Source organism: Papilio machaon, chromosome 26 (assembly GCF_912999745.1).
Source record: "Papilio machaon chromosome 26, ilPapMach1.1, whole genome shotgun sequence".
Taxonomy (NCBI): domain Eukaryota; kingdom Metazoa; phylum Arthropoda; class Insecta; order Lepidoptera; family Papilionidae; genus Papilio; species Papilio machaon.
The window spans coordinates 489,113-507,721 of record NC_060011.1 but is presented as its reverse complement, the minus strand read 5'-3'; the positions used below and the strand labels follow the sequence as shown (position 1 = coordinate 507,721).

At 34.8% G+C, this 18,609-nt stretch overlaps 1 protein-coding gene and 1 non-coding gene across 2 annotated transcripts; one reads left to right on the top strand and one right to left on the bottom strand.

Annotated features, from left to right (window-relative positions):
• Nucleotides 1-565: 565 nt before the first annotated feature.
• LOC106716442 (tubulin beta-1 chain) lies at nucleotides 566-5,447 on the bottom strand. Its single transcript, XM_045684599.1, has 2 exons — nucleotides 5,294-5,447; nucleotides 566-1,986 (listed from the first exon to the last, which is right to left on the bottom strand). The coding sequence occupies exons 1-2, from the start codon at nucleotides 5,348-5,350 to the stop codon at nucleotides 700-702; spliced, it is 1,344 nt and encodes a 447-aa protein (XP_045540555.1). The 5' UTR covers nucleotides 5,351-5,447; the 3' UTR covers nucleotides 566-699.
• Nucleotides 5,448-17,183: 11,736 nt separating this feature from the next.
• Nucleotides 17,184-17,299, top strand: LOC123722526. The gene has a single exon (XR_006756507.1). It is a non-coding gene; the product is annotated as a U5 spliceosomal RNA (small nuclear RNA).
• Nucleotides 17,300-18,609: the final 1,310 nt, after the last annotated feature.

Genomic DNA, 18,609 nt, shown 5'->3' with positions numbered 1-18,609 from the left:
CTTTCTGTGGCTTCCTAAACAGTATAAAAAAATACAAGGAAAATAAAACAATTTAACTTAGGTAGGTTTTAAGATTTTGGGTAGAAGTAAAGACCAGTTTCTTTTAATAAATAAAAATCTTTATTACAGCATACAGGGTAAGTTTGTAACCGACATTTTCAGTTATTATTGCATTTGTAAGCCGACTGTCCTTTTCTGGGTATTTGACAGCAGTAAAAGAATAACGCTGGCTGGCATTGCGAGAATTCATTGTCAACGGATGTCTCGTTTCTCGCAATGATCAATAAATAAAAGAATGCCGGTTGCATACTCGTCCGGCACATTGTATACATTAAATTATTGTTCAAAACAATCGTAACTGTAATAACTTCTGTTATTGTAGCGGACATTTTTACGTTTGGCAATTTGTTTTGTTCCCAAACATTATAAACACACAATGTCTACTTTAGATCAGCCTTTAAACAATTCAGATCTAGCTCTCAATGAGTCTTTCTGGAATCACGAGGAATGTATTGATAGAATACAAATGCCGTCAATTTATATTTGTTTTTAAATATCATAATAATTTTGATAATGTTAAATTGTGCATCTGTTAAAAGTTAGAAAGCAGGTTCTGAATTTAACGTAGGAATCAATTTGTTACTCATTTGGCGAAACGCGTTTAAATTGACAAAAGTTTTCTACGCTTCCGTTCAGTGTTTAGTGCTCGTCGACTTCCTGCTCCTGCTCCTCATCGAACTCGGCGTCCTCGTCGGCGGTGGCCTCCTGGTACTGCTGGTACTCGGAGACGAGATCGTTCATGTTGCTCTCCGCCTCGGTGAACTCCATCTCGTCCATGCCCTCGCCGGTGTACCAATGCAAGAAGGCCTTGCGCCTGAACATAGCGGTGAACTGTTCTGAGATACGCTTGAACAGCTCCTGGATGGCGGTCGAGTTACCGATGAAGGTGGCGGCCATTTTAAGACCACGCGGCGGGATGTCACACACGGCGGTCTTCACGTTGTTGGGGATCCATTCGACGAAGTAGGACGAGTTCTTGTTCTGGATGTTGAGCATCTGCTCGTCGACCTCCTTCATGGACATGCGACCGCGGAAGATGGCGGCGACGGTGAGGTAGCGGCCGTGGCGAGGGTCGCACGCCGCCATCATGTTCTTGGCGTCGAACATCTGCTGGGTGAGCTCGGGCACGGTGAGGGCGCGGTATTGTCTGCTTCCACGGGACGTGAGAGGAGCGAATCCGGGCATGAAGAAGTGGAGACGAGGGAATGGAACCATATTTACAGCTAGCTTACGAAGATCGGCGTTCAGTTGACCAGGGAACCTGAGGCAAGTCGTGACACCGGACATCGTGAGCGATACCAAGTGATTCAAGTCACCGTAGGTGGGTGTGGACAGCTTGAGTGTGCGGAAACAGATGTCGTATAGTGCTTCATTGTCGATACAATATGTTTCGTCTGTGTTTTCTACGAGCTGGTGGACCGAGAGAGTGGCGTTGTAAGGTTCGACTACGGTGTCTGATACTTTGGGCGAGGGGACGACTGAGTATGTGTTCATGATCCTGTCGGGGTACTCTTCTCTGATTTTGGAGATAAGGAGTGTTCCCATACCGGAGCCGGTACCGCCACCAAGGGAGTGTGTGAGCTGGAAGCCTTGTAAACAATCGCATGATTCTGATTCTTTGCGTACTACGTCAAGAACTGAGTCGACAAGCTCTGCGCCCTCTGTGTAGTGGCCCTTAGCCCAGTTGTTACCGGCGCCGGACTGACCGAAGACGAAGTTGTCCGGCCGGAAGATCTGTCCGAAAGGTCCGGATCGCACGGAGTCCATGGTGCCAGGCTCGAGGTCGACGAGGATGGCGCGCGGCACATACTTGCCGCCGGAGGCCTCGTTGTAATAAACGTTGATGCGCTCCAGCTGCAGGTCTGAGTCGCCATGGTACGCGCCGGTTGGGTCGATGCCGTGCTCGTCAGAGATGATCTCCCAGAACTGTAAAAACATATATGGTTACTATTGAGAAGCAAAATGTACACTAATAAACATTTTAAAAGCTTAATCTTACACTTGATTACTAGCGAAAATATCTAAGAATGAAGGGAAATTTAGATGTTAAGAAGACTTAATGAATATTAGAATCGCCTAAAATCAGTAAACAGCGAGCAGCTTGTGCTTATAGTATTTTTAAATCAACTTATTAAAATTCCTGCACGAAAGCGCATCGCTTTCTAGAACGGTACAACGGTCGAGTGCAGTGCTTTCAAACCAGTTTTAGAGCAGTAACGGCTCAGGGGGATATTTCATATAAAGCTATCGTAGACCCGTCTACAATCTATTCATATTTGTGATAACCAAATAGATCTCGTTAAATAGAGACTCGTCGACAAAGCGCAATGAACCGTTGCGCTTATGGCTAACAGGATAACAGAGTACATCCAACTAAACCTTAACTGAGTCTTGGCAACGGGCAACGCCCACGTATGTCTCATACTTATCTCAGTACATTGTGTTGTGTAACAACCAGCTCATTAGCATATATACTACAAGTTTCTTTGAAACGTCGACCATATGGCAAGGAACGAATGACCAATCGATTTACATAACCAAAAATGTTGTTCGTTTATCACAATAGTCGAAAACAGTTTAAATATGACACATAAACTGGTTTATTGCGGTTTACGTAATCATGAAAACAAAGCATAGTCAAAAGAAGTGAGCGATCGCTTAGCGACTGATCGCCGAGCATTAAAATTCATTCTACACGTACTTGAGAGGCAACGGTATGATGTCATCCGTCTGTAGGCGAGCTGTGTGGGTACGGCGTCGCGACATCGCCTTATATGACTAAATGACTAACATGGACATCGGCTTTTAGTTCAGGGTTTCGATAAATAAATATTTAAACGATCACTTGACAAGATTCTTTTTCATAAAAAAAAAACGTCCAAGTACATTTTGTATTTAGGCATATCATATCTACGTTTAATCTTTGATTCTTTAGACCTGTCATTTTGACATCTTAATGTTATTTATTATCTATGGGAGATTAAATCGCTAATGTCAAAAACGGGACAAAAAACTTGACAGCGAAATGAGTTTTTAAATAATAACAAAAAGTGAAAGGCGATTGGTGTAACGGTGGAGGGAAAGGTGACTTTCCTTGTAACTAGATGAAACGCAGACATGAAAGTTGCGTGAGAAATATCAGTAACAATGGACAGAGTGAAACCATGGATGGCTTAAGACGACCCGCATTGGCAGATGACACTAAAGTACTTCTTGGATTATAATACGTTCATGACAATTTAAAAAAAAACATACTATAACGAAGTAATCCAAAGGGTATGTTCATTTGATTTGTGTTTTGATCTTTGGCTTTTATAAGGTGTGTTAAAATTACAGCATTGTTTAGCGAACCACTCTAAGCCTATTGTGAAATAATCCAAGAAATACGCTGCTACAAGTTGCTAAAATTCAACCTCTTACGAGAAGGTTCGCTGGGTTGTCCGTATATTCGTAAAGTTGGTCAAGCTTTGGTTAGAAATAATGATACTTTAGTATCTGCAGTTGTTCGAATATAGCTTGCAACCTCTCGGACGGATTTCTTAAGAGTTGTTTAAATTAGAATATATCTGGAGAGTGCCACTTTGCGCTATGGCGGACCAATGGTGGCTATTTATAAGTCTCGGTCGACGACCGTCAGTTCAATGGCCCCTCTAATCTATCCTATAACTTAGTTTCTAAGGCCAATCGTAAAAACATGATAAGATAACTATGGATTCAGCACATGTAAAAGAACACAGGTTACTCTATAATATTTTTTAATATAAACGCCTCTATCTCTTCTCCCTCAATCGGCTTAAAAAATTTAACATTACAATTACTTTTTCTTATGCAGTTATTAATCTGGCATAATAGCATTTACCTTTCACAGAATGTGAAAAACAATAAACGTCAAATCAATTCACCCTATTAAATCCGCGCGTAAAATCAACAGAGTAGAAAAGTTGAGGTCACCGCCGGTTTTTACTCTATTGTTTCGGTCGCGAGTTACAATCATACGGTGAAATTAGGCGTGCAAGCGTGCCCTCTATTTTACAGCGCTCTGTTCTCGAAATTTAATTCAATAGAAAACGCCGTACATAATTTTATAGCTCAAAACATAATAGCCGTACGAATATTGTACAGACACGGGCGTCGAGTGTTAATGCAATATCTCTTTCACACTGACATTCCAACGTCGTTTCATATGTGAGTCACGATGTTAGGATATTTCATATGAAGTCTTTGCAGTTTTTCTCCGTAATATATCACGGAATGCATATTTTTTGCTAAGAGTACTTTACGAATGAATTAATTTAGGTCGTAAGCTGAAATAATATTGTTGTTATCACATGATAAAAAAGTTTAATCGGAAAAACGTAAAAAGAAACGAAACTTTAAGACATTTAAACATATAAAATTCATTAAAGTCATTATTTTATTTCTATTGTAATGTCTAAGAAGTCCCATCAAGATGCCATCAAAAGATAATAGGAAAAATAACTCAATTATGTTGTCGGCAGATTTGTATCTTAACATTCAATAGAGCGGATGCAAGAAAATTGCCGGTAATTAATTCTAGACAATTTCACCGCCAGGTTCGATAGGAAAGTAGATAATTATTCAGTTTCTAAGACAACTAGGTCGGTACTGTATCGATATTTATCTCGTGAGAATTCAACTGTCCATAGACACTTCATTATTTTTTTAATTTGCCAAACTAACGTAAGACAAGTGTAAGGAAATATCTGTAGTAGTATGTTTTAAATTAAACCTCTATTATTATTCCATATTAATAAATGCTTACAAGGAAAACAAGTCTGTTAGATTAGGTATTAAATGTAATAAACAACTTTGCTTAATCATTTTTCTATAATTACACATGATGTCATGCTTTGTAGGGATATAACAAATTGTTTTTTTTTTCACTGGCTGACTGAGCATGCGCGGAAACGAGGGGTTGGTTGATGACTTGACAGCGCGCGAGAGAAAAATTTGAATTTCGAACTCTATTTTTTGACAATGAACGAGTCTATGCAATAAAGAAGTAGTTATAGTTTGTTTGAAAAAATTAAAATTTTAAGTTTCATCGATGTTTGTGTTATGTTTTAGTAAGTGAATGCGAAATGTAATTTCTAGTGAATTCCATGATATGATAGATGCAAACCGTTACACGTCGTACATGGGAACATACTTTGTACAACCGGCAAGTTGTGTTGTTATTATGTTAGAAAACAAAATAACAATCGATACTCACTTTAGCTCCGATCTGGTTGCCGCATTGGCCGGCCTGGATGTGCACGATTTCCCTCATATTTGTATTAAAACTTTGAAATAAATTACTTTACTTAAACACTAGACACGCGTCTCTCGCGGCACTGCTCGCAGATTTGATCGGTGCCTGAGCTCGGTGGGGTATTTTGAGGCCGCGCGCGCCTCCGCTCGGCGCCTGCAACTCGCCTCCTGATTGGTCGACGCGAATGCGGCCAACTTCGCGCCATTACGTATACCTTATCACATCGAAAAGGAGAGATTTCTGCTCCTCTATATATGGATATGTGTTACTACTGCATTATTATTTTTATCTCCCTTTAATGCGGCTCGCTACTGAGGGTTGCATTGAATTAGTCTTTTTTGTTTTGTATTTTTATTTGGCTCCTTTTTGCATGTATCGTCCAGTGTGCGTTCATGCTTATATTTATAGAAGTTTAACAAACGGTTTATTTCATTACTCTGAGTGGCTCACACCCTTCACTCTACATTTTGCGTGACTATTTAAAAAGGTTACTTTTATTACAATAAAGGGGGCTGCCATACAACAAAAACTACTCATGTGAAACAAGCTATTTATTTTTAATTTTTTTAAATGGATAAGACCAGCCAGTATTTTTCAATGTAAAACCTTTTTACTCTATAGTAAAATTGTCAGCTTTCTTTTTCACAGATCTACTCGAATGCTCTTGTTTTAAAAAAAATTTGACGATTACCCGTAACAATTGTGTTTAATAAATTATATTATTGAATGAATATATCGAGCCCTAACGTTTATACATAATATAAATTGAGAGTAACTGATATGAGAAGCGACATTCGACCCTTGTAGATATTTTTTTTATTTTCAGGTACTAATAATTGATTTTTTAGTTTAATTTGTCAATGGTGCTTTTTTCGCTTTATTTTTATGTATGTACCTATATGTATATAAATTGCTTTTGTACATTTTCATTAATAATTAATTCTTTTGCCATTTTCACACGCCATTTTTTTCTTTCTTTTGGCTTTTCCACGCAAGTGTATTTAGCCACAAATTTCTTAACTGGATAACATATTTAAAAACAAAACATTATTTCACCGTTTACAAGGCAAAGGTCTCGATGCGTTCTGTCTATGCATCAATTGTCAACATATTAAGGTCACGGTCATTGTTTACAATTTAAAATATCTGCAGAGTACACTCGTAGATTAGCAATATTTATAAATTATTTAAAAAACATTTTTTTAATCTGACTAATATAATAAATGCGAATGTTTAGATGTATGGATCGATGGATGGATGTTTGTTTGAAGGTATCTCCGGAACAGCTCCACGGATCTCGATGGAATTTGACACAGATGTAGAACATAGTGTGGATGAACACATAGGCTACTATTAAGTTTTTTCTTTAATTCCGTACGAACGGAGTCGTCGGCGACAGTCAGCAGTTTCATAAAATTTAAAAAAAATATATGAAGGAAAAAGAAAATATTTCATAGAGCCAGAGTCACGATCAAGAGCATATTATTAAAGTATTTTATTATTTCATATGTGGATTTATATATCTTTTAAAAAGATAGTTTGACTTTCCTGCAATTAATTTTATTATAATACATGCTGCTTGCTGCAGAGCACCGCATTGCAGTATTTCTGCAGCAGAAATGTTCCTGACTTTAATACATTTTCAATTTGATGCTGGCAACATCGACGTTGCGCGTCCCTATTTCGAGGAGCGGCCGTATTTTCTTTTACTAATCACACTAAAAGTTTTTTTAGGTTGGCATAAATGTTTTATTTGAATAAATTTTTGCTAAAATGATTGGATGTTACTTTCGAATAATTTCAAAAGAAAATAAAAACAAACAACTAGACGCAAAGAGAAAATATTAAAGTAAAATTTTAATTTTTTCAAATGGAAATTGAGCATTTTCTTATCGCTTTTTTTGCGCAACATCTTCCCTTTCCATGGCCAACAACCTGTTCAAAAATACATTATTGTCTTTGGTTTTATAAAAGGATTCAGAAAGTTAATTTTTTTTAAAATCTGGACAGTTAAAGTTAAAGGAAAACAAAACATAACCTATTTATAAAATACTTAATTTTATTCGAATACCATGATAAATGTTTCTAAGAATGTGTGTTGTACGAACCTTAACAACTAGGCCTTGACATAATGTCGCTTTTCCTCTTAAATGAATAATTACTACAAGTTTCAAGACTTAAAGACTAATTGGATATATGACGTAAACAAATTACTTTTGCAAGTTTACGTATGTAATGCCTCCAAATCTTATTTCTTACTAATATTACAAATGCCAATATTTGGATGTATAAATTAATGGATGTTTGTTAGAAGGTCTCTCCAGAACGACTGTATGGACTTAACTAGAATTTAGCATAAATATAGAACATAATTTGGAAGAACACATAATCTACTAATCAAGTATTTTTTTATATCTTTCTTAAAGGCCGGCAACGCATCTGCAATTCTCCTAGTGTTGCGGATGTCCATGGGCGTCGATGATCACTTCGGGTTCGCGCCGCTCGTTTGCCCCCTTCTCATATAAAAAAAAAAAAAAAAAAATTCCCCGAGGACGGTTCGCGGGCGACAAATTAGCGACACGGAAATAACGTCTGAAATTACTTAACCTATTAATTTGAGACAGATTATTAATAGAATGAAGTTTAATGTAAAGAAAGTACCATTATTTAGCAGCTGTTGTCTCAATTTTTTTTTCTGTTTTTTATTTCAAAAACCTACCTCATTAATGTAATAACTTCTTTTGTAAACAAATTAGCTATTTAGCTAAATCTGTTAACCATTATTATAATCTTGGTGTCGTAATTGTAGAATATTTTTCAATACATCTGACAAAAAAAATGCGTTAACTGTTTATGAATAAATTACGTCTAATGAGCCAAGAAGTAGTCGATTTATCAGACAACAGCATAGTTCGTAAAATTCAGTCCTTTTTATTCGTATTTTTTTGTAATAAACAGCTTTATTGAGGTTAGATTATCAAAAATGGTAATTGCTGTAAATAAAATTTTTATTCGATTAAATTTTGCAAATGGCGGCTGGGCTAGTATGTCAGGATTTCATTTTACAGTGTATGTCATACAAAATTTTCTTTACACAAGTGTTATTAGCTATTTTAATTAAAACTTGTATATATGTTGGTGGAAACAAAAGCTTTCAGTTCATAAATATTGATCGTGCATGAATCACCGCCGAGCCGCGAACCGCGAAGCGACATGTAAACAACTTCAAAATTAAAATGACTTAATTCTCATAACGAGCACAAAGCAATTACAACTATATTATAATTGAATAAAGTCGATATTAATAGAGAGTTTGAACAACAACCTATTATGGTAATGTTACTCATCATCTGAGCCAGTGTTGCCCGATAGAGAAGTCTAAATACCGGACGGATGACGACCGCTAATAGGTAATTAAAAATAATACTGCATAGAATTAAATTTTAACTCGCGATTTCATAATTAATTGATTCATAAATTATTTATCAAAATTATATTTGGTAGAAAAACATTTTTTAACATTACTTTTTTCCGACAGTCTGCTTAATTTGCTATTATATGTTTCCCTTTTAATTGTTTAAATTATTACATCTGCCAACATTTGCGTTTATTTATGAATAAGATTTTAGAAGAAACTAGCTGTCGCCCGCGACTACGTACGCGCAGGATTTTAAAAAAAATTAAATAGCCTATGTGTTCTTCCAGATTATGATCTACACCTATGCCAAATTTCATCGAGATCCGTTGAGCCGTTCCGGAGATACCTTCAAACAAAAATCCATCCATCTAAACATTCGCATTTATAATATTAGTAAGATTGTTATTCTGAGTGTTCCAAGTACGGCTGTAGGTCATACGCGATAAAGTTATTTCTGTTCGTTGCTAATGGTAATTCACACGATTAACAATAAAAATTACAACAAACAAATTTTAAGAGGAAAAATAGTTGTATTTTGATAAAAATCCCAAAAAACTTCGATATCTTGTTTCAATTCGAAAGTTAAATATTTTCACCATAGATAAACTCTACATTTTTATGAAAAAATAACTAATATTTAGAACAAACACATCAATCAAGCTTAAAGTGCTTTAAATGTTACGAATTGTTAGTTATGTATGCATTTTCTTGTTTTCCGCTCTTATACGGGATTAGTTCAAGTCTCTTAAAAGGAAATATGTTAATTAGGGACATCGTACATCTTCTGATGACCACGCATCTGTATCTCGTTGTAAATCTAACTCCCACAGATAAAATAAAGCTTTATTAGACTTAGTTGGTAACACAGATTTAATGATCTAGCTTTTTGCAAATGCAAATCATTGTTCCTGTCCAGGTATAACAGATAATACTTTGTTTAAAATCTTAAAAATAATGCAGCATACGTATATGAAAAAACTAATTTAAAAAACTACACATAATTATCTATACATCTAAGAAAGAATGCCCAAACGAGAAACGATTTGAGAATTAAATCTGCCATCATGCTTTACAATAATAATTTGTGAGTAATGTTTTCGATTACTACATAATGCTGCGATGTTATTTCGTAATGCATAATTGTAATGGCGGCAAAAAGTCGACTCTCGTTGTCGCCATTTTTGGAATATCTACATACAATAGTCAGGCAAAGGCAGCATTGTACGTAGAGCCAACAATTCCGTACACAATTTTTTAAACTTTAATTCTGAATTTTTATTTTGAAAATTATCATAAATAGCTGTTTCCAGCTTAACTTTATTTAATGTTTATTTTGCTAGATATTTATGGATAACGAAAGAGATAAAAATTTTTTTTTCTAAAGTTAACACAAACGACCCATTCGACCGTAAAATGAAATTCAAATAGGTTTTTACATTAATTAAAAAAATCCTTTTAAATTAAGGAATTAAAATTAACAAATAACTGTCAAATTACCATACAGTTACAATCTTATAAAAAAATTACCAAAACAAAAAGGTCTTAAGCGAAAGGATAAAATGTACAACTGTCAACAATCCTGAAATGTACAAATTAAAAGAAAATTGCTACAAACGAAATTCATCTTTATTCCTAAGAGGTAAAAATTAGAATTGTATAAAGGTTTTTGTATTAATATAGAAGCTTGTGTTACATGGTGTAAAGACAAGTTGCCGCAAAAGGCGAAGAAATCAGCAAGCTATTGAGGTTGTGGCCGTATACAGAACATATGTTTAAATGTGAAACCGAACGTATGCACTAACATATACATTTATATCTAGACATTTAATAAAATTGGAGTGTCTTTATGTAATATCGAAAAAAAAAAACATATTTCGTACACATTTTTTTAATTTGTGTCTCTCTGTTTGCCGGGTATATTATGGACATTTTTTATTTAATTCTGTGCTGACGAAGTCGCGGGCAACCGCTAGTGATAATTATGTTTAAACATATGCTATCCTTAAAAGCTGCCTCTGCAGTTGACATTAAGAAATAGTGAAGAGTTCAACAGTGGTAGACCTCGGCAGCATCACATGAATGAATAGACCGGCTCGCCAGGTGCAATACCACTACCACATAAAAGGTAGGCGTGAAATGTAAGTAATTCCGTGTTTCGTTTAGTGCGCGTGCTGGAGGCCATATTCTAGTTCTCTTCCACTTTACTTATTAGAAAAGGATGGAAGGGGCATTAGACTAATTAGGAAGAGGACATATCGGAAGGGGTCTTTTTTCTGTACGTGGTTCTCTGTCAATTTAAGATAAGCAACACATCGACTACTAGATCTAATATTTGTTTAATTTCTACGATTAGCTAGCCAATAACTGGTTGCAATATCTTCGATAATATTGTGCAATTTTCGTAATGCCTCCAGGAAAAACATTTCATGAGAAATGACAGTTACGATAGAATACGTGAGTCGTTATAAGTTTGATAAATGCGGGGGTTGCGACACGCCCGGCAACAGGGGTGCGGCGTGACGTCACCAACCCCACCCGACAGGGCGCGTCCGATCAATAACAACCTGGATCATACCGTTTTATAAGGATTCAATATTTATTATATAAAATTTTGCTCGTCTAGATAACGTTTTACGTTAAAGTCGATAGATGGATGGATGGATGGATGTTTGTTACTACACATCTTCAAAACGACTAAACGGATCACGCTGAAATTTGGTCTAGATGTATGATACTACAAATTATATTTTTAAGAAGAATGAGTAAGATAAAAAAATCAAGAAACCTAATTGAATATTACCACAATAATAATCTGAAGAACACGAATAGAATGATTTTATTGCTGCACTAGTGTTAATAGGACACTAAGTGTGACCCTTAGTAGAATTTGAGTAAATACAATCGTTATTATAGAATAAAATAATTGCCAACTGTGCAAATGATACTTTAAACATAACTAACCTAATTTCGTTGTCTTTATGTCAGTATACTTGAGAAGAGTATACTTGATTTTTTTTCTTGGCAACATCTTCCTACGATGTTCTCACACGGCCATTTAATATGGTAACCAAAAGTAATATATTTATGGGATATTTCGATCCCTTCAACGAAGACATCTCTTATGACATGTAACTATTTTAATCGATTTAATAATTAAAAAAAAGGTGTATCGGAAAAGATCTTTTACTCCAATTATTTTACAGAATGTAAAAAAAAATAAGTTCAATATATTGTTACGTGTTTTCCTGATTTTTATTTGGTCACCCTAATCACTTTAATAAAACTTCTCTTAGCAACTCTTATGCTAAGGCCGAAGCACTTCCATGTATCCAAGAGAATAAAGAAATATCGGACGACAGCTGGTAATTTCAATAAGTATTTTTTGTTTTTATATTTAAAATGTTATAAATGAATGAACTTAAATTGTACACAGCAGTTATCCTTAAGTCTGTAACCTCGTAGGCGAAGAGATGGTGAGTCAGTCGGTGGGCGCGGACTACTCATTGCAGGCTGTCAAGGTGAACTTAGTTATGAATGGAGGCCTATATCGCCTAATTTGGACACCAATGTATTGTTAAACAATTAAATTCATGCATACAACCTTTTTATAACCGTTTTTTATTGATTTATGTAAGAATTGTTACATAACGTAACTCCAGACGCATATACTTGTGAAAAAAACATGTTTTTCACGCTATTGTTCAATTTAATAATCTATATATATAAAAGAGAGTCGTGTTAGTTACACTATTTATAACTCAAGATCGGTCGAACTGATTTAGCTGAAAATTGATGGGGAGGTAGCTTAGAACTAGGAGACGGACATTTTTATCTTGTGTGCATTGCGTCGCGGGTAAAAGCTAGTAACATATAAGGTTTCATTTAGCCGTGAAGATTTGTCTCAAGAAACAGCTGTTTCTTGGTCTACAAATGTCAAAAATATGATTGAACGTATAAAATGTCAGTGAGCCTCCAATGTAGTAACAAAAATATGGCCGTCTCTTTCATTATCTCAAAAAAGCAGACATAACAGTTATTTTCTTTTACAGACGTTACAATAGTTCCAATTGACGTTTAAACAGCTGTAGGTACATAAGAAAGAGAGACTTTAATTTATTTATCGGTATATTACGTAGTGGGAGCAGACCTTGTGTCATTTATTTAGCAATTATACAATCACTGGGGTTCAACTATCGCCCGCCATATTGTATTGTCGCGTGGGTGGCACAGACTAATAAAATTATAGAGTGCTACTTGTTTCCCTTTCTCACTTCTAATACAAAGTACGTCCACAAAAAGTAGTCTAGGAATTCAATGGTTTAAAAATGATTCCGTAAAGAGTATAAGTTCTACTTTTTAAATGGTTTATAATTAACTTGCCTTGCTTATTATTATGTAACTGAACACCTTCTTTTTACATTTTCACTACTATCATTTGTGTTAAAAAATAATTTAAAACGATAATTAAATTAGTAATGTACAATCTTAAAATAATTGACTGGAGCTATCTCTATTTTAAAGTAATCTATACCATGATCGTAGGAGCTCGCAAGTCGCTCAATATTACATTGTACAGACGTACAGCAATAGAACCCATGGGACTATTCTAAGTTGTATGGACCGACTATTTCTTCCAGCTTTCCTTATATGTAATTTATTGATGTATATTACAATTTATGTCATGAGACTATCTCGGATCGGGGATTTTAGATAATGCTGTTATGTAATTGACGTTTCTCCGGCTATTTACCCGACTGACAAGTGCGTAATCATAGATATATATACCTACTAGCTATCACCTGCGACGTCGTGCGTGCGGAATTAAAAAAAAACTTAGTAAATAGCCTATGTGTTCTCTCAGATTATGTTCCACATCTGTGTCAAATTTCATCGGAATCCGTTAAGCCGTTCTGGCAATATCTTCTAACACCCAGCCATCCATCTAAACTTTCGCATATCTTACTAATATTATAAATGCGAATGTTTAGATGGATGGATGGATGGATGTTGAATGAAATTTGGCACAGATGTAAAACATAGCCTGGAAGGCTACTTACTAAGTTTTTTAAATTCCGCGAGGACGGAGTCGCTGGCGACAGCCAGTAAAAGAATAAAAACATTTGCACAAAATTGTTACTTAAAATTATAACATTTTTTAATGAATTACTTTGCTACGAAAGTTAAAAGTCTCAAAAGCGAACAGGCTTATTATATAAGAAAATGTTTGTACTAGATTATTTCCATTTGGCTTAATTTTGTAGCACACTTCTGGTTGCCATAGCAACATCCGCAGAAACATCCCGCGCCTTATTTGCACTGAGTGAGACGGCGATATACGGTCTGCGTGTAACTGTCTCTCTTTCTATCATTACGTAAGGATGCGGAGCCCCGGGGGCGGAGCTCTAGGCCTCCCGGGCTTTAGACTAAAGCCTGGGACCTAAATGTACCTACGTGCTATTGAGAGACCACTCCCACTGTTAAACGTTTGCTGAAGTTAACCTCAGAATTTATATTTTTTTATAGGAAACTATATTTAAAAATGTATAGATAACATAAAAATGCTCTATATAATAGAATATTTTATCGTGAACTAAAAACTGGTGCCAAAACGACCTTTTTACCTTCTCTAATTATGGTTTAAATTGCGAAATCAAACTCATTTACAGCAGTAATTTGCAACCAACGAAGGCTGGAGTAGAAAAAGTAGATCGTTTGTTAAACACAATTCTATTAAAAGAAATTGCATATATTTCACTCTAAAATCATTTAACAGACCTTCGTAACGTTAGCACAAAACTGTATTTTTTATATAATAATCAAATTGTAATCAATCATTCGATAGCATTTTAATTTATCTTATCAAATCATAATAATTTAAACATTATCAGAGTAATTTTCCGAAGAGACACGCCCTAAATTTAACGATAGATTAAACTGAGTTCAAACTGGTGGTAGCACTGAGCCGTCTATCCAGACTGTATTGATCGCCGGGACCGATGACCTGACGTTAGCTTACATACATAGCTACTCTGTCTATATTGCTGTGTTTGCGGAGAATCAATTGAATTTTAAAACAGTCTTCCATATTATATTTTGTTGGTTTTCCAATCCGAATAGAGGTGTATGAAAATTCACATGAATATGCTTTGAAATACCTAGCAACTTTGTAAATTATACGTAAAAATGTGTTAAAAATGATTTATATAAAAACGAAACGGAATTAAGTGAAAAACGAATCTTTTTTTAAGACAAGATTAAACAACAAATTCTTACTGATATTTAAAAAAAGAAAATTTTAAAAATCGATTTATTAGTTTTTGAGCTTAAATTCGTTACATACAAAATGCAATTTTTTTCCCCTTTATTAGAATTTCAGATATAAAAATATAGAAGTGGTGGAAGTGGATAAGTAACTCCAGAATGGCTGAAAGAATCTGAATAAAAATGAGAACAGATTTTAGTTTCAAAATAACATTTATAAAATACTAGCTGTCGCCTACGACTCCGTCCGTTAAAAATAAAGTATCCTATGTGTTCTTTCAGACTATGTTCTATATCTGTGACAAATTTCATCGAGATCCGTTTAGCTATTCTGAAGATACCTAATAACATACATCCATCTAAACATTCCCATTTATAATATTAGTAAGACTACTAAATCAGTTATGGTGACATTATTTAAGCCTTTCTTTATGCCGTTGTTCCATATAAAAATACGATTATTCACGTTCGTTAATGCTGTAACAACACACAAGATGGCGTGTCCCGGTATAAGGTTAAGAAAGCTTCCTTGTTACATAAATACCGCAATGCTGCTTTTTTCACGGAATAAACGACTTATTATGTCTTATATTTTATAAATCTGTGGCATATTGTTAAAAAAGATAAAAGGAGATGAACCGATTGCGTTAAATATGACTTAACTAGCTGTCGCCCGCGACTCCGTTTGAGCGGAATTAAAAAAAAACTTAGTAATTAGCCTATGTGTTCTTCCAGACTATATTATACATCTGTATAAAATTTCCTCAAGATTCGTTGAGCCGTTCCGTACCTTCTAACAAACGTCCATCCATCCATCCATCTAAACATTCGCATGTATAATATTAGTAAAATTAAGAGGCAATTTCTGCTTTGACATACACAAATATGGGATGAAAGAATTCTTTAGATAAATTAAATTAACCATGCCCATGCCTATAAACCCACTTTGAAGTATATCGATCTCAAAATAAAAGCAAACGGCGGCCATATTTCATTCGATTGTCTATGCGCAGTGGAGCGCAGCGCCGGCCACAGACAAGGCACGTTTGTTTTTTATAACCAACGACAAACTATTACATCATTGTGCGTAAAACTATTAGATCGTAAATTACTAGGCATTGTCCATTCGCTAAATAAGGGTGTGAGACAAAATAAACTTTAAATAAAGGATGCTGTTTACTTACTATGTTATACCACTTCGCAGTGCTACAAACCATACGCTCAGGGTCTCTAACTATAACAAAAAAAAATTGGGCTATAATAATTTAGATCTGAAATCTACATTATAATAAATTGTCTTAAATACTCGAACATTTTAAGGACTACACAGCCAAGTCCGAGAGAACTATTTAGTCTTTTTTACTGTGGGTCTCCACTGCTGATGCCTATCTTATTTTATTTCTCTAACTCGATTTATAATATGGATGCACATTTTTAAATAGTGTAAGGCGGCAAAAGAGCAAGCGGTCACCTTAATTTAAAAAAAATAGCGAAGTGAGCACTGCCCATTGACTTTGACAGATTGACCATTGACAGATATGTTGTCTGCCTTTTTTAAACAGAGGGACGTTAGAAAATCAGTGATTTTTTTTTTTTTTTTTGTGACTGAGTAGTCACTGTTTGCCTTGAGGAGGCATTTACAGTTTCACCGGGCTTGAGGTGGCCGGGCGCAGATGGCGCTTAGCCTAAACCTCGTTAAGCCTAAACCTCGTTGTCTAAACCTCGTTATAGAAAATCAGTGAACAGGATTGTCAAATTAATAATTGAATAGTATTTATTTTTAAATAGCTTGACGAAAATAGCAATAGCATAAAATTTGCATGTATATAGGATGTCTTATAGCTAGCGAATTTTTGTAATAGCTGTTGATTATAAAATAACTATTTCAGCATAAATGGCCGTGTAACTAATTATTATAGCTAACTTTGTTTAAATTAAATAATTGTTAGTCCGTGCGCTGCAACAATTCATCAGACATTGTTACTAATTTGTCGTATTGTCCAATTATTGATAGGTCTAATAAACAAAAAGACAATGTGCCTTAAAATTAATTTTTTTTTTATATTAAAATAGATGTATATTTGTAACACTAGATGGCGCTGCACAAAAGTTATACAGCGATATAGTTTTGTATCACAACGGAGTACATAGGCTTGGCGATGCAAAATCTCATCACTCTGGTTTCCCTTCAAAACGTATAAATCTTTCGCCTTTTACTAAAGATTTCCGTGGAGGGGAACACTCAAATGAGTCTAGAATTATTTTTGACGCCCTACGTTCGTAGGGCATATAATTGCTGTGAATACAAAAGACTATGATTATGTCGTTAATCGTTCCTAGTTAAAAATAAATTTCTGGATTTTTTCCATCCCCAGTTCTATTCCTTACAGAAGGACAAAAACGTGATGAATAAATTAAAAATGCATGAAGACTTCTCAGCAATTTATTTAGAAGAAAAGTTAAATGACTTGAACAACGAGGTTGAAAATATTGTCAAGAATTAAAAAGTGTAAGGAGCACTTCATTTTCAATTAATTAATTCAAATACGCGACATAATCTAAGATTTCTCTGAGGTCATCCCATAATCTTTAGAATTACAGGCCGTGTAATGGACATTAATGCGTTTGGAGACCGAGTTCCTTGCAGTATATAAACTCAGTTGAATTTGATTACAATTCAAGGCAGGCAGTGGTTGTAGGTCGAATCGTTACATCATATCTGTATACGAACTGTAGGCGGACTCTGTATTAACAATAAAAATATAAACTTTTACGATTTGACAAATCAGAGTTAATTTTTCTTGTCTGAAATAGCCAGTATTTTAACGATATAAATTTGACAATTACCTTCTAGATTGCGTGTTAAGTTTCCATTCACAAAACCATTTAATATAATGAAAGGCAAAATAAAGGACAGGGTTGTTTTCAGAAATCTATCTATCTATAATCTATATCTATATATATAAAAGAAAGTTGTGTTAGTTACACCATTTATAACTCAAGAACGGCTGAATCGATTTGACTGAAAATTTGTGGGCGGGTAGCTTAGAACCAGGAAAAGGACATAGGATAATTTTTACCTTCTATTTTTTATTTTTTGTTCCGCGCGGACGGAGTCGCGGGTAAAAGCTAGTATATATATATAAAAGAAAGTCGTGTTAGTTACACTATTTATAAATCAAGAAAGGCTGAATCGATTTGACTGAAAATTGGTGGGCAGGTAGCTTAGAACCAGGAAAAGGACATAGGATAATTTTTACCCCGTTTTCTATTTTGTATTCCGCGCGGACGGAGTCGCGGGTAAAAGCTAGTTAAATTATAACAGAAACCGAAAGTTAAATACAAAAATTACCATTTAAGTCAAATCCAATTGGATTATTATGCTAACCTTTCACTGAGTTTTTTTATTTTGATCTTGTTAAAGGATATTAATTTTGAAAAGTTCTTAATGAATTAAAAAGTACATTTTACTATTATACAAATATTTCTTTCACATTAAAATGGTTTGTTTTATTTTTTGATGTTAAAAAATGTATGTTGATGTAAGTTTATCATTCTATAAAAGACGTTAGTTTTTGAACAATTGATATTAAAGTTC

Excerpts from the sequence above, each read along its gene's own strand:
- LOC106716442 (XM_045684599.1), bottom strand. The coding sequence starts at position 5,350 with ATGAGGGAAATCGTGCACATCCAGGCCGGCCAATGCGGCAACCAGATC. Across the intron at positions 1,987-5,293 it reads GCAACCAGATCGGAGCTAAA|TTCTGGGAGATCATCTCTGA; the intron begins GTGAGTATCGAT and ends ATGTTTTTACAG.